The sequence below is a fragment of the Mus musculus genome, chromosome 6 (assembly GCF_000001635.26).
Source record: "Mus musculus strain C57BL/6J chromosome 6, GRCm38.p6 C57BL/6J".
In the NCBI taxonomy this organism is placed as follows: Eukaryota; Metazoa; Chordata; class Mammalia; order Rodentia; family Muridae; genus Mus; species Mus musculus.
Genome location: NC_000072.6, coordinates 113,423,267 through 113,438,603, shown reverse-complemented (window position 1 = coordinate 113,438,603; position 15,337 = coordinate 113,423,267). Strand labels below are relative to the sequence as shown.

The following is a 15,337-nucleotide window of genomic DNA, read 5'->3' as shown; positions in this document are numbered from 1 at the left end:
TTGGACTCTGATGGTATCATTTCCCCGACCCCACCCCCCAGGACAGTCAATGTCTGCTCACCTGTTGGAGTACAGCTCCTCTCACCTCTCTGGGTCAATAAGCCATTCCGTTCTCCCAACATTTGTTGTCCTAACATGTTGGATTTGTTGTTGTTTGTTTGTGGGGTTTAATTTGTATCTTTTATACTAATTTATTTAATATATGTGACACATACACACGGGGCTTGTGGGAAGGTCAGAAGGTGACTCGCAGGAGTAAGTTCTTTCCATTATGTAGGTCCCAATGATTGAATTCATCGAATTTGTAAGTACCCACAGAGCCATTTTGATGGCCCTCGTGCTGTTTTGAACATCAAGGTCTGTGGTGGTTTGAATATGTTTGGTTCAGGGAGTGGCACTATTAGGTATGGCCTTATTGACAGAAGTGTGTCACTGTGGGTGTAGCCTTTAAGATACTCATCCTAGCTGCGTGGAAGCCAGTCTTCTTCTATAAGCCTTCAGATGGAGATGTAGAACTCTCAACTCCTCCTGTACCATGTCTGCCTGGATGCTGCCATGTTTTTGCTTTGTTGATAATGAACTGAACCTCTGAATCTGTAAGCCAGTCCCAATTAAATGTTGTCCTTATAAGAGTTGCCTAGGTCTTGGTGTCTGTTCACAGTCTGGTGTATAGTGTGAAACTGGGTCCTCTATAGAGGTGTTCAGTGCTCTTGACCACTGAGACAGCTCTCCAACCCCTGTAATAATATGAACATTTTTGTAGAGGTTTTGAGGTAGACATATTTGTGTGTATGTGTTGACTCAAAAAAAAATAAAACCATAACTGCAACTCATTCTGTAGCCCAGGAGGGACCTTAAACACAAAACAGTCAGCTTGCCTCTGCCTCCCAAGTGCTGGGATCCCAGGCCTGAGCCACCACGCCAACTACATTGTTTTCATTTTTTGTTTTCTTCCCAGAACTTGCTTATTAGGAAACAAAGAAAGAAACAACATGAAACAACGAATAAATAAACAAAACTTTTTTTTTTTCTTTGAGGTAAGACCTTTCACTGTGTGGCCCAGGCTGGTCTTAGACTGGTGATGTTTGTGCGTCAGCCTCTGGAGGCTCCGGGTGAGAGAGAGGGGTGTACATCACCACTCCTGGCTCCCATTGCTCATTCGTGCATTTGCTTCTGTTTCCAGCCCAGCTCCTCCAGGTGTGGGCTAAGGCCGTCTTGCTTTCTGATGTATTGTCAGCCCCTAGCGTGGCACACACTGAAAGTACTCGATGAAGGAATGTCGCCTCTTCCAGGGATTGGCTTAGCTCTAAATAATGCATCTCGTGAGAGCCAGTGAGTCCCCACCGGACAGGTGACTACAGGACAGAAAGGCTGTACAGCTCTAGCTTCGTGTTGCTGCCTTAGAATCAGCTTCCTGATCAGCTGTGCCTACGGATGTGTAGGCATTTATAAAGTACTCGTCTTAACCAGTTTGGTGGCACACACCTTTAGTCCCGGCTCTCTGGTGTATAGTGTTTTACACCATATGCATGCAGTGTCCACGGAGGCCTGACGAGGTGACAGATCCCTGGAACTAGAGTTACAAACAATTGTGAGTCGCCATATGGGTGTTGGTAATAGAAACTGGGTCCTCTATGGAGGTATCCAGTGCTTTTGACCACTGAGACAGATCTCCAACCCCTGGAATAATGTTTTTGTAGAGATTTTGATGTAGACATGTGTGTGTGTGTGTGTGTGTGTGTGTGTGTGTGTGTGTTGACTCAATGGGTCATCTTGCTGGCCTAAATTTTATTTTTCTTAGTAGTAGTATCTGTAACAAATGATTATAGATTTTATACTCTTTTTTTTTTTTTTGAGACTTTATAGCTCAGGCTTGTCTTGAATTAGAGATTATCTTTCTGTCTCTTGAGTCATATATTTCATTATACCCAACTTTTGTGATTTCCCACCCCCTTTTTCATGCCAGGTTGCCACTCTGTAGCCCAGGCTAGCTTCATCTATAGCAGTCTTCCTGTCTTGGCTTCCCAAGTGCTGGGGTTGTAGGCATTACAGGCATGAGCTACCTCTCTTAACAAGATATTTTTATTTTGATATTACACATTTCACCTTGTCATAATTGCTGATTTTATTTATTACATATAGCATATTAGCAACAACAATCACTTTTATCCACTGAGCACCTAAGTTACAAATGTTTTTCTATTTTTATTTGTATTAGTTTTTGTTTTGTTTTGTTTTTTTTTCAAGACAGGGTTTCTCTGTGTAGCCCTGGCTGTTCTGGAACTCACTCTGTAGATCGGGCTGGCTTCAAACTCAGAAATCTGCCTGCTTCTGCCTCCCAAGTGCTGGGATTAAAGGCATGCACCACCACTGCCCAGCACAAATGTTTATTATGTGTGTTTTTGGGTTGTGAGACAGGGCCAACTCTATAGCATGAGAGTTTTCAACTCATGGCCCTTCTCACGCCACAGCCTACCAAGTATCATGATGACAGCTCTGAGCCACCATACCTGACTTCAACATGAACGTTACTCCTGACACAGAGGGGAGAACAAAAGGCAGCTCGTGTGAGCACAGACAGCCTGTGTGGGGGCGGAACTCAGACCATAAGCCACATCCATTGCTTCTGTGCCCTCTTGCCTAGTGCCATGGGCAGTACCTCTTCTAAAGCTTTCGAAACATGCCTTCTTCCCCGTTTCAGGGCCTTCTGGAAGCCAGTCTGACTTAAAATCCCTAGGGGAAAGTTTCGAACTCATTCCCCATGCTCTTTTCCCCAGCTGGGGCTGGGGGCTAGGGGAGTGGCTTCACAGGAGACAGAAATAAAATGGAGGGAAGCCTGGGCTGTGCCTGGCCACGCGGTATTGCCAGGAGGCTGGGAGGTGAGGGGGAGGTGAGGAGCTGGGGTATATGGCTACTAGAGAGCAGATGGTGGGGGATTGCCGTGGTGGGTATATAAGGGACATGGTTGGAACAAGTATGCTTGGGTAGTGTTGGGTTGTGGTGAGGGGACTCTATAGGGGTGACCCAAGGAGAACCTGCGTTAATCAGAATCGAAGAGTACTTTGACTGCTTTGTCATGGCTGAGGTCGCAGTTCTGTCCCCTGCCCACTCCTGGGTTCTTCTCTGCTCCTTGTGCTAAGGGCTGAAAACAGAGGCATCAAGGACACAGGAGCTTCAGAGACATGGACAGGGGGTGGGCAGGATGGAGGGTCCTTCTGCCAGTTATTGGGGAAGGTTTTCCTGAGGCGGCAACGGGGAACCTGGGACTTCTAGGTGGCCTGTGTGGAGTCCTGAGTATGACACAAGCTGTACCACAGGTAAAGAGACTGGCTGTGCAGGGCCTTACAGCCCCAGCAGGCAAGAACCAGAGAACAGCACTACAGGGAGGAAAACAGGCATGTGAGCCCAATACCACCCCAACCAGAGCTGGGATGCCCAGACTGATACCTTGAGTTACAAACCATAGTAGTTACCTAAATTAGTTAAGGCTCCATAGAAGTGCAGAGTCAGCTCCTTTGTCACATCAGTCATGTTGCCAAGGGCTCAGTGTGGGTAGCAGCTATGGTACTGGAGAGCACAAACCTAGATGGTCTTCAGTAGAAACGTTCTCTTGGCCAGCACTAAACCTCAGGAGGGCTCTATTGCTCAAGGGCCCATGGGGCAAAGCAGGCTCCACCGTCTGGCTGCCCGTGGAGTTTCTGGACTATAGGTGACTTTCAGGTCCCTCACAGCACCAGGAGGTGTGACTCACCTCCTGCCAGCGTGAAGCGGACTCTGTCCCCTGAGACAGGGACAAATCAGTGCGGGCCTCTTTAGCACTGACTTCAGCTTCTCCACTCAGTGTGACCACAGCTTGGGTCGGAGAAACAATGGAGTGAGTGAGGCTGAGGCTGGGGAGCAGCTGGGGAGTGGGTGGGGGTGGTGGACGCTGGCTCAGTCGTAGTTACTGTGGACTCCGGGGAAATGGGTGGTCAGATGAGAGACTGGGGCAGAGGGTTGCTGCGTGGCGGTTGGGGCGCATTGGGTCAAAGAAAGAAAGAGAAGGACCCCTCCCTTCTCGCTAACCAGATAAGCTTCTGCCTGTGTTCTAGGTCCAACACAATCCAACTGACAAGGATGGACTACGCCATGAAGTCTCTCAGCCTCCTGTACCCCAGGTCGCTGTCCAGGTGAGGGGAGCCAGGAACAGAAAGGAAGGGGGAAACCAAGGAGCCATCAGTTAGAACTTCTTAAACTTTTAATGGGTATAAAAGCCATTTAGGGGCTGGCTGTGGCTGTGTGTGTGGGGGGGGGCGGTTATGCTTTTAACCCCAGCACTCAGGAGGCAGAGGCAGGAAGATCTTTGTGAGTTCAAGGTCAGCTTGATCTCCAGTTCCAGGTTAGCCAGGGCTACAGAGGCTACCCTGTCTCAGAGAAACAAAGTCATGTGGGTGTGTAGTGGAAACACAGATACGGGCAGGCATCGTGGCTGGCATATAATTTGAATCCTGGCACTTGGGGAGCAAAGGCAAGTGGATCTTGGTGAATCTGAGGACAGTGTAGTATGCATAGAAAGTTCCAGGTCAACTAGAGCTACATAGTGAGATACTATCTCAAAAACAGACAAGCAAGCAGAGAATCCATTAAAACAAAACAAGCAAAAAAAAAAAAAATCTTACCATAAGCCGTGACAGATCTGATTTAGATCTGAGCTGCCTACAGTGGTGTCCAAGCCTGCAGTCTGGACAAGTGCCAGGTTACACTCTTCTCGAGTGCCACCATTGTGGTTCCTGTCATATCTGGAGTAGAGAGGGCCAGGCTCTGCACTGGGCACCTTCATTGCTGATCTCCCAGGAGCCTCATGCCTACACTGGGGAGTGGGGGCTAATATGTCAAGTCAATAGATGGGGAAACTGGCAAGCTGAGCATTCTGTCACCTGTCGCCTAGCAACTCTGTAGCAAAGACAAACTTTGAACTTGAACCCAGAAAGCCCCAGACTCACATCCTCTCTGCTCCTTTTTTTCTACCCCATGGATCCGAGTGTCCAAAAATACTCTATAGGCTGCCTCCCCCATTTTACCCAACTTTACAGCGAACTGAACAAGGCCACAGAGCAGAGTAGCCCAGAGGGGAATGTGGCTAGTCCAAGAACCAGACAACACTGACAGTTTGGGGACTTGTTAGACATAGAAACCCTTGGGCTCAACTCACAGCCACAGAAGTGAGTCTGATTTAAGCAAGATTTCTGCTGATTTTCCTGCCCATCCAAATTGGAAGCACACCCTCAGATGGGCTTTGAGAAAGCCACCTGGAGGGGCCATGATTGGCTGGAGGGAAGGGTCAGATGTGAGCTCAGTAGGCAGGGGTGGGCAGCAGGCAGGTCATCTGATGTTCAAACTAATGTCCCCAGGCATGTGGCAGTGAGCACGGCAGTGGTGACCCAACAGCTGGTGTCTAAGCCCAGCCGGGAGACCCCGAGGGCCAGGCCCTGTCGTGTTAGCACCGCAGATCGGAAGGTTCGCAAAGGCATCATGGCTCACAGCTTGGAGGACCTCCTGAACAAGGTAAGGAATTTGCCTGTACTCTGCATCGGCTCTCCTCAGGCCTGAGAGTTGACACTGCTAACCACTTCAGTCTTTCAGGCTTGTGTGTGCGTGCATGCGCATGTGCGTGTGTTGTTTTCTTAAGAAAGCTTCCTTTCACTGGGCGGTGGTGGTACATGCCTTTAATCCTAGCACTTGGGAGGCAGAGGCAGGCGGATTTCTGCGTTCAAGGCCAGCCTGGTCTACAGAGTGAGTTGCAGGACAGCCAGGGCTACACAGAGAAACCCTGTCTCGAAAAAAAAAAAGGTTCCTTTCTGATGTCAGCGCTGGAGGGTTGGCATTACGTGCCTGGAGAGCTGTGTGTGTGACAGAGAGGTGACATGGTCAAGTGACAGAGGGAGGGCAGTACTTTGCTGTCTTACACGCTAATAGTGGCTGGGTGGTATTTTCTTCATGAAAAGGCTCTCAGTTCTTTTTCCTATTACACTTGGAAAATGAGCCAGGTATGGTGTGTCATGCCTGAGAGCCCAGGACTTGACACACACACACACACACACACACACCCCAACATCCCTTTCACTCACACACAGTAAAACTACACAAAACATAAAAACAACCTTCCAGAAGTGTCAGGAGTTGAGGAAACAGGATTTCAGTGCTTCCGGTCTGCATCTCCTACCCGCCCCCACACTACTTTCCCTGCATCTGTCTCTCCCAAGCTGGAACTTCCAGGAAAGCCTTTCTTTGAAAAATTAGTACTCCCTGATTAGTGGAAACCCAGGGCTGCCAGCTGCGGTACTAGGAGAAGCATGCAGTCTGGAGAGCAGGGCCCTGTTCCCATCATGCCTCTCCCTGCCCCTACCCCCTTCTAATTTTGCTTCTACCTGTTGTGTCGACCCATTAGTATTAGCTGCATGGGGCTGGAACCCTTACATCTGCAGGTCCAGGTGCCCCACACAAGCCAAACGTTTGAAGTAGGTTTTCAGTTACAATCAATTTAGCATGCAGAGAGCGTAGAGGTTTCTAACACATTCATGCAAATTTACTCTGCTCTTCCTAGGAACTGATTTTTTTTTTTTTTTTTTTTTTTTGTCTATGAGACATGTAGCTGAACCTGCCTTGAATCAAAAGGACTGGCTTACTCTTGGCTCCAGGGACCACTTCCATCATTAGGGTCTTCTTATCATATCCCCTTCCAACACTTTACATCCATACCCCCCACCCCAGACATTGGGTCATGGCTAAGGCTGGGGGTTTTCCTTGTCAGTGGGTACTTTAAGAAAGGCTTAGAGTTGTAGAATTTGAGACCTCCTAGTTAGGGTTCCATTGCCAGGGAACACAGGGAGCCCTGGGGGACTCTGTAACATAGACAGGTCATAAGGGACTCTTACTGCCGGGGCTTGGAGGATGTCAGCCCCCTGGACTTTGATTCCGTGTTTGGCAGCACAAAGGTGTGGACAGAGTGGAGGGGAGAGCATTGGAGATGTGGTTACCATGTAGCCATGTCATTCCAAAGATCTCACAAGTCTGCTCCTGGGAGGAGCACAGTTAGTTAGCATGGATGAGCTAGGAGCCTCACCTGGACTGTTAAGTCAGCAATGCTCTCTGCGTGCTACTGGAGGAATTTAAATTTTACTTTTTAATGATTAGCCACTTGTTTTGTGTGTGTGTGTGTGTGTGTGTGTGTGTGTGTGTGTGTGTGTGTGTGTGCACGCGTGCATGTCACGGGACACAGATAGACATCGGAGTATGGAAGTTGGTTTTTCTCTTTCCATCATGTGGGTCTGAGATTGAATCCAGGCCAGCAAGCTTGGCTCTAAGCACCTTTACCTGCTGAGCCATCTCACTGGCACTTACATTCCTTTTGCTTATTTAAGTTAGTTTCTTGGTTTGCCTGTAGGCACTTAGGCAGGGCTTCAGTCTTTAGCTCAGACTTCCTTGGAACTCACTATGTAATCCAGGCTAGCCTGGAACTTCTAGTACTCCACCTTGCATCAGGTTTCCAAGATTACAAAGGCATGAGTCACCAGTCCCATCTAGAGGACGTTTTTATTGTTGTTTGTTTGTTTGAGATAGGATTCCATGAAGTTGAACTCAACCTCACTACGTAGTTGACATGTGACTTTTCATCCTGCTGCCTTCTACCTCCTGAATGCTGGGGTGATCGGCCTGTGCTACTGCCTAGTTGCCTGGTTCATGGGATACTGGGATGCTGGGGTGCTGGGGTGCTGGGGTGCTGGGGTGCTAGGGTGCTGGGTGAAGTCACCCAGGGCTTTGTTCATGCTGAGTAGGCATTCTACACACACACACACACACACAGAGAGAGAGAGAGAGAGAGAGAGAGAGGCAGAGAGAACGAGCTGTGGAGGATTTTTAAAAAAACGAATATGAAGCAAATCAAACTAATAAAATCTGTAAGAAGCATACAAAACATTTGCTGGATCATTAGAAAATAAATAGCCAATCTGCTGCCATGATGTCTGGATCCTTCCCTTGTCTATACAAGAGGGTATTCTCCTGCATGCTCATCGGCCCTCAAAATGAGGAAGCACTGTAACACAGGAAAGCTCATCCTGAGACCCTGCTGCAGCATCACCGATTGTTCCCCAAATATAAATTCTGGACAGGGTTATATTTAAAATCACTAGTGTGTGTATGTCTATGGTTAAGCGTGAGTACCACATGCCAGTACCTCAGGGCACATGTGGCGGTCAGAGGGCAACTTTCGGGAGTCAGTTCTCTCCTTCCACTGTGGGCTCCAGGTATTGAACCCAAATGTTAACATTTGCATTGCCAGCACCCTTTCCTGCTGAGCCATCTCACTAGCTTTTAAAGATAGCAAGACAGCTATTTTACTTCCTGTCCCTTGGTTTTGAATGGCCTGTTTCCCCAGCTCACGATCTATATAGCCTTGGCAGGAACAAGATTACAAGTAAGTTGTTGGGGTGGAACAATAGCTTAGTGGTTAAAAGCCAGGACTGCTCTTTCAGAGGACACAGGTTCAATTCCCACCCCTGCCATGGTCTGGTTTCAGGGGACCTGACACCCTCATCTGGCCTCCAAGGTCACCCCATGCATGTGAAACACAGACACACATGCAGGCAAAACACTACGAATGCAGATAAAATAAATCTTTAAGAAGTAATTTTTAAGTTGATATCTGAGGATGTTGCTTAGTAGGGAGAATACTTTTCCTAAAGAAAACCTCAGCTCAATTCCTCATCCCACAAATAAACACAGAAAGAAAGAAAGAAGATAAAAAAGAGAATTATGCTTACAGGCATATATATCAGTTTTTGTATTTGTCCTGTGCCATTTAATTGGATTGTTGGAATAGGGTGGTACAGTTGGGCTTCTCTGTGTAAGGTTATTTTCCTCAGTCTGTTAACTGTTTTTTAACTTTAATTTTTTTTTGCTACTTTATTAGAATTAACTGTTTTCTAAAATGTACTCAATATCAAGCAAATATAGAAGTCGATCTCATACTTTAAATTTACTACTTTATTTATACCAAAAGAAATCTAGACATTCCTACTTTAATGGGATATAATGACAGTAACAGGTTGTTTGTGTTTGTTTATTAGTATTCAGATTCTCCCAAACCCAGTCAGAAACTTCCTCTCTCTCTCTCTCTCTTTCCTTCTCTCTCTCTCTCTCTCTCTCTCTCTCCCTCCCTCCCTCCCTCCCTCCCTCTCTCCCTCCCTCCCTTCCTTCCTTCCTTCCTTCCCCACTCCCACACCCCTATTTTCTAGAGACAGGGTGGTCTTGCTATGCAGTAGTGGCTGGCATTCATCCTTATGTACAGACCAGCTAGCCTTGAGCTAGCTGAGATTCCCCTGTCTCTGCCTTTTGAGTATTAAGATTATGGGTGTATACCATCCTTCATACTTCACCAAACTGAATTCTTTTAAATAGTGCAGTTTGGGGGCCAGCCATGTCAGTACTTGGTGGTTAAAAGCATGCACTGCCCATGTAAGGGAGCCCGGTTCAGTTCCCAGCACCCACATTGGGTAGCTCACAGTCACCTGTAACTCTAGTTTCAGGCCATGTGACATGGATGCAAAAACCCACCCGCATACATACGTATACACATAATTAAAAACAAAAATTTTAAATGCTGGCCAGGTATGGTGGCACACAGCCTTTAATCCCAAACACTCGGGAGACAGAGGCAGGTGGATCTCTGTGAGTTCCAGGCCAGCCTGGTCCACAGAGTTTCAGGCCAGCCATGGCTACATGGTCTTAAAAACAAAACAAAGGAAACGATCAACAACATTAAAGTACTGTTTAACTGGCCTGGTGGTGTAGGCCTGCAATCCAAGTTACCTGAGAGGCTGAGGCAGGAAGAGAGAAACAGACAGCAGCCCCTGCCTGTGCTACATGGTGAGGTCCAGGCCAACCTAAGTGTCTTAGTAAGACCCAGCTTCCTTGGTCTTTCTCTGGCAGCTGGGTGCTTTGGCGGAAGTCTTTGCCTCTCAGCACTGCTGCTCCATAGGCATGGCAGAAAAGTCACTAACCTTCTTCCAGGTCCAGGACATCTTGAAACTTAAAGACAAGCCCTTCTCCCTGGTGCTGGAGGAAGATGGCACAATCGTGGAGACAGAAGAATACTTCCAAGCCCTGGCAAAAGATACCATGTTCATGGTCCTGCTGAAGGGGCAGAAGTGGAAGCCCCCATCAGAACAGGTGACGGCCTTCCCGGGGCAGGGGTGAATGTCGAGAGCTCGGGAGATGTTCCAGAGGTGAGCTTACACGGGCTTGTCTTGCAGCGCAAGAAGAGAGCCCAGCTAGCCCTTTCCCAGAAGCCAACTAAGAAGATCGATGTGGCCCGGGTAACCTTCGACCTGTACAAGCTGAACCCTCAGGACTTTATTGGCTGCCTGAACGTGAAGGCAACCCTCTATGACACATACTCGCTTTCCTATGACCTGCACTGCTACAAGGCCAAGCGCATCGTGAAGTGAGTGGGTTGGGACACACAGGGACCGGTTGGGAGAAACGCTAAGACAAGAGGCCTGACCTGTCTGCCCAAAGCAAAACTCTCTCAGGGGCTGGGTGGACGCTGGGGCTAACAAAGAATGACAGCCCCGTCTGTGCAGGGATCTAAGTGGCTTGATTTGCATTAGGGTATGTGGGGGGTGGGGGGGGGGAGTAGTTTTAAGGCTTCTTTCTAGTTTAGCAAAGTACATTTTTTTCACCCCCAAACGTAAACTTTGCATAGTAGCTGACTGAGGAACCCTCCTGAGTGTGCTGAGGGTAGAGCCCAGGGCCTCGCGAGTACCAAGCACACACTCATATCCTGATCTGTTTCCACAACTAATCATTGTTAAAAGCGAAAACCTAACTACAATCCCAGTACTTTGGAAGTAGAGGATCAGGAATTCAAGGGACGCCTGGATCAGATAGGACCTTGTCTCAAAGCCAAAACAAACCAAAACACCACAAAACAAACACCAGTGGAGAGATGGCTCAGCCATTAAGAGTTTCCAGCCCTCATGTCAGCCCTGCTCAAAACTGCTCATAACCACGTGTCTGCAGCTCCAAGGGATCTGTTGCCCTCTTCTGGCACCTATGGGTACTGCACACAGATGCACACAAAATAAAAGGCACTGTCAAGCTGTGGTCAGCTGAGTGACTTAGTGGTATTAATGTGATTGTTTAAAAAAAAAAGTGCTAAGGACCAAGTGGTGTAGTGCACGACTTTAATCCCTGCATTCAGGAGGCAGAGTCAGGTGAATTTCTGTGAGTTCTAGAGTAGCCTGGTCTACATATCAAATTCCAGGTCAGTTAAGGATACACAATGAGACCTCATCTCAAAAAGAAAAGAAAAGAAGAGAAGAGAAAAGAAGAGAAAGAAGGAAGGAGAGAGAGAGAGAGAGAGAGAGAGAGAGAGAGAGAGAGAGAGAGAGAGAGAGAGAGAGAGAGAGAGAGAAAAGAAAAAGAAAAAAGAAAGAAAAAGGAAAAGGAAAAGGAAAAGAAAAAGAAAAAGAAAAAGAAAAAGAAAAAGAAAAAGAAAAAATGTGCTAAAATATGCACATCCTAAACTTTTCTGTTGTGGCCACTTTAAGTGTCTCAGCCCGCAGCGTGATATAACTGACCGTTTGTGCAAGCCTTGTCTTCCTTTCCAGAACCTTGGTACCAGGCAGCAGAAGCTGTACACAGTAAACAATCATTCTCAGTCCTCTCCAGAGACCTTGCTAACCTTTATTCTACTTTCTGTTCCTCTGTTGATCTAGCCTAGATACCTCATAGATACAGGACCAAACAGTGTTGGTCTTTTCATGACTGGCTTTTCCCACAACAATTCTGTTTTCAAGGTTCACTCGTTTGTAGAATATGCCAGATTTGGGGCACAGGCCTATAACACCAGCAACTCAGTGAGACAAGAGGATTGCAAGCTAGAGGCTTGCCCAGGCTATAGAGTGAGTCCAAGGCTAACCTAGGCAACTTAGTAAGATGTTGTCTCAAAATAAGATAGTAAGAAGAAAGCAGAGGCTACAGTTCAATGGTAGATTAGCTGGTTTTACTTGAGTAAAGCCTTGAGTTCCATCTCCAGCAAGAGAGAGAGAGAGAGAGAGAGAGAGAGAGAGAGAGAGAGAGAGAGAAAGAAACAAATTATCACAAGAAAATAAAAAGCCTGGTGTGCCAGGCTAGTCTATAGAGGGATAGCCTGGGCTACACTGATAAACCCTGTCTCAAAGAAGAAGAGAAAAGATAAAGAAAAGGCTTTGTTTTTAGAACTTGCATTAAGCACAGAGAAAAGCAGGGGTCCTGAAAAGCCGGCCCCTGAGGAGGGGCAGGGCTGTGTGTGGGAGGACTGCTGTAGCCTGGCCCCAGTTTCTGTCTGTACTAGGAAGTGTTTCTGTCATCCCACTGCCATGATGCTTAGATCTTCCTAAAGGGGAAAGCATACTTAAGCCCTGGATGGTGGGGAATCTCTGTAAACCTAGCACTTGGGAGGCCGAGGCAGAAAGATTATTGACTCTAAGGCTAACTATATTTCCAAATTTTATCTTTAAAAAAAATAGCCAAATCAAAAAACAAACCCAAACCAAAAGAGTTAGGCTTATGTGATGGTGCATAGTTGTAACAGCATTCAGAAGACTGGGGCAGGAGGATTACTGTGAGTTCAAAGCCAGTCTGGGCTACATAATGAGTTCGTAGCTAGCCTGTGCTACAGTGTGAGACTGTATCTCAAAAAAAAAAAAAAAAAAAAAAAGATAAGGAAAGAGGAAGGAAGGAAGGAAGGAAGGAAGGAAGCTAACTCAAAGCCACTTGCTTCAAGCCAGCATCAAAAGACAGAGAAAACCTTTGGGGAGAGAGTGGGAGTGTTCTGAACGCCTTGCTATCTCCTAGGGAGATGCTCCGCTGGACCCTCTTCAGCATGCAGGCCACCGGTCACATGCTGCTTGGCACCTCCAGCTACATGCAGCAGTTCCTGGATGCCACCGAGGAAGAACAGCCTGCCAAGGCCAAGCCCTCCTCCCTCCTCCCAGCCTGTCTGAAGATGCTGCAATGAAGACCCGAGTCCTCAGAGGCCTTCCTTGGGCCATGGATGTGACCGGGGACCCTGCGCTCGGCTAGCAGCACCCATGAGCCTGGCAGCCAGACAGCTTCTCACCTGCCTGCGCCTCCCTCACAGCACAGCACCAAGGAAATTGCAGGAAGGGCTGGAGCCCTGGGGTGGGCTGGTCACAGGAGGACTTCCTAGCCTGGCCCAGTTCCTTCCTTTCTGTCTCAGGTAGCTTAGAGGACTAACACTTAGCCCTGGCAGGCACAAAGTCTGCCCCTGTGTCCACTTGTGCCGTCTTCCGTGCCACTCCCTCTCTGGTGCACCCCACCATCCCCGGTCCTGGCTGCCCACACTCATCATGCAGTAGACATTATTATGGTGGCCCCCATCATACCTTGGCCTGAATCAAGACAACCAAGCGAGCAGCATGCCACAGCACCAACTATGTCTATGACCATGGTGCCAGAGTGGTTAGCACTCTGTAGTAGAAGAAAAGGAGGTGGGGGCTTCGGGGGTCTCTCACCTGGGACTCTGATCACTCCCTCCTAGCCCCCAGCTGCACATGATCATGAGGTGTGCGAGAGAGTGTTAGAGGTGGAGATTAACTAAAGCCGGCATGCCAGGGATGCAGATCTGGGGGGTCCTCACCTGTGCCAGGGATGCAGATCTGGGGGGTCCTCACCTGTGCCAGGGAGGGACCTTAGGGAATGCAGATGATTCTGAGTCACCCAGGCCCCTCCTGTAAGTAACCTAAAAGCTCATAGATTCACCAAGCTGGACTTGGGTGAAACCGCGGCTTAGCCTCTCATTGCCTGAATGGACACAGTTCCTGTTCTCCTGGGAAAGGCATGCAGCTGCCTCTCTTGTTCTCATTTTTCCACGAATGAGTGAATGGTATTAGAGTCTGCAGTAAACTATTTATGCTGATACCTCATCGCTGCCTGTGTTCTTTGTGTGGAACCATTTACCAAGATGTATAGGAGACAGCGTTTACAGGAGATAGCACTTATCATTGGTGTGTGTGTGCGGGTATGTGCATGCCTCTGTGTGTGTGTGTGCACGTGTGCATGGTAGCGGCATGCCACTACCATGGTGTAGGTATGAAGGTCAGAGGACAACTTTGTTCCACTGTGCATTCCAGGGATTGAACTCAGGTTGGCAGACTTGCATAGCTTTTACGTGCCGAGCTGTACCAGTGGCCTGTTTGTTCTTTTAGATGCAGTCTCACATAGCTCAGACTGGCTTCACATTTGTTCTGCAGTGAAGGACCTTGAACTTCTGATCCTCTTGCTTCCATCTCCTAAGTGCTAGCATTACAGGTGTGAACTATCACAGCCAACTCGTGTGGCACTGTGGGTTGCAGGCAGGGCCACCAGCATGCCAGGATGTAGCTCTACCAACTGGGCTACATCCTCACTCCCAGTCATTTTTAATATAGAAGGTCTGACATTGTGAGACAAGATGCAATCAATCAATTAATCAGTCAATCAATCAATCAATGGCTAAGAATAAGAATCTGTAGTTGGTTTTTGAAGGCTGCCACTGCCACGTTTGCTATTTGGGCAGACCATGGAATCCATGTGTGTGTCCGTTTCTAAATGATATTTGCCTGAACAAGAGAGGGCAGCCTGCCACGGGGCAGGGAGGGAGACCTCCAAAGAGCAAAGGAGCTATAGCCTCCAGACCAGCCACTGGCCCAAGTGGGGACACTTTCCTGGGGCTAGATACCATTGACAGGAAGGTCAGCTTAGCTGAGTGGGCCATGAACCATCCTCTCTCCCGCTCCTTCTATTCATACACACACACACACAAATAAATATAATAAAAATGTTAAAAACACACAAGGCAACCCAAATATTTTTTGTATTTTATATGTATTGGTGTACCCATGCCATGCACATGTGCGAAGGTCAAAGAGCAGCTTTTGGGAGTTGCTTCTCTCCTCCAACCAGGTGAATTCTGGGGATCAAACTCAGGTTGTCAGACTTGGAAGCAATCATCTTTACTGGCTGAGCCATCTCACTGGATTATATGTATGTACACACATATGCCAGTGAGTATATATACATAGAGATATAGATATAGACACACACCACATAGCCCAGGCCAGCCTCAGATTTTATGTAGCTAAAGATGACTGTGAATTCCTGATCCTCGATATTCACCTCCACCACCCCAGTGCTGGGATTATACCTGCGTACTTTGCCTAGTCTGACCTTAGTCCTTGCTCAGGCTGCTTCTGAGATGCACAGGAGACCTCCCAGAAGTCCTCTGGAATACCAATGGGCCTATGACAGAGCA

The 15,337-nt window shown here is 47.8% G+C and overlaps 1 protein-coding gene and 1 long non-coding RNA gene across 4 annotated transcripts; one reads left to right on the top strand and one right to left on the bottom strand.

Moving 5' to 3' along the window:
- Positions 1-1,005: 1,005 nt before the first annotated feature.
- Gm52871 lies at positions 1,006-4,099 on the bottom strand. Its single transcript, XR_003956347.1, has 2 exons — positions 3,474-4,099; positions 1,006-1,573 (listed from the first exon to the last, which is right to left on the bottom strand). It is a non-coding gene; the product is annotated as a predicted gene, 52871 (long non-coding RNA).
- Cidec (cell death-inducing DFFA-like effector c) lies at positions 2,844-13,970 on the top strand. Of its 3 annotated transcripts, none has more exons than NM_178373.4 (6): positions 2,844-2,879; positions 4,092-4,169; positions 5,391-5,544; positions 10,051-10,209; positions 10,293-10,483; positions 12,880-13,970. In NM_178373.4, the coding sequence occupies exons 2-6, from the start codon at positions 4,117-4,119 to the stop codon at positions 13,040-13,042; spliced, it is 720 nt and encodes a 239-aa protein (NP_848460.1). In that variant the 5' UTR covers positions 2,844-2,879; positions 4,092-4,116; the 3' UTR covers positions 13,043-13,970. The 3 variants fall into 3 exon arrangements, with proteins under 3 accessions (NP_848460.1, NP_001288224.1, NP_001359193.1); NM_001301295.1 differs by having other exon boundaries at positions 2,844-2,890; NM_001372264.1 differs by lacking the exon at positions 2,844-2,879 and adding an exon at positions 3,840-3,874.
- Positions 13,971-15,337: the final 1,367 nt, after the last annotated feature.

What these genes read in the sequence shown, in the direction of transcription:
- Cidec (NM_001372264.1), top strand. An exon ending in GGAAGCCCCCATCAGAACAG is followed by an intron (nt 10,210 to 10,292) that starts GTGACGGCCTTC and finishes CTTGTCTTGCAG; the next exon opens with CGCAAGAAGAGAGCCCAGCT. An exon ending in AAGGCCAAGCGCATCGTGAA is followed by an intron (nt 10,484 to 12,879) that starts GTGAGTGGGTTG and finishes GCTATCTCCTAG; the next exon opens with GGAGATGCTCCGCTGGACCC.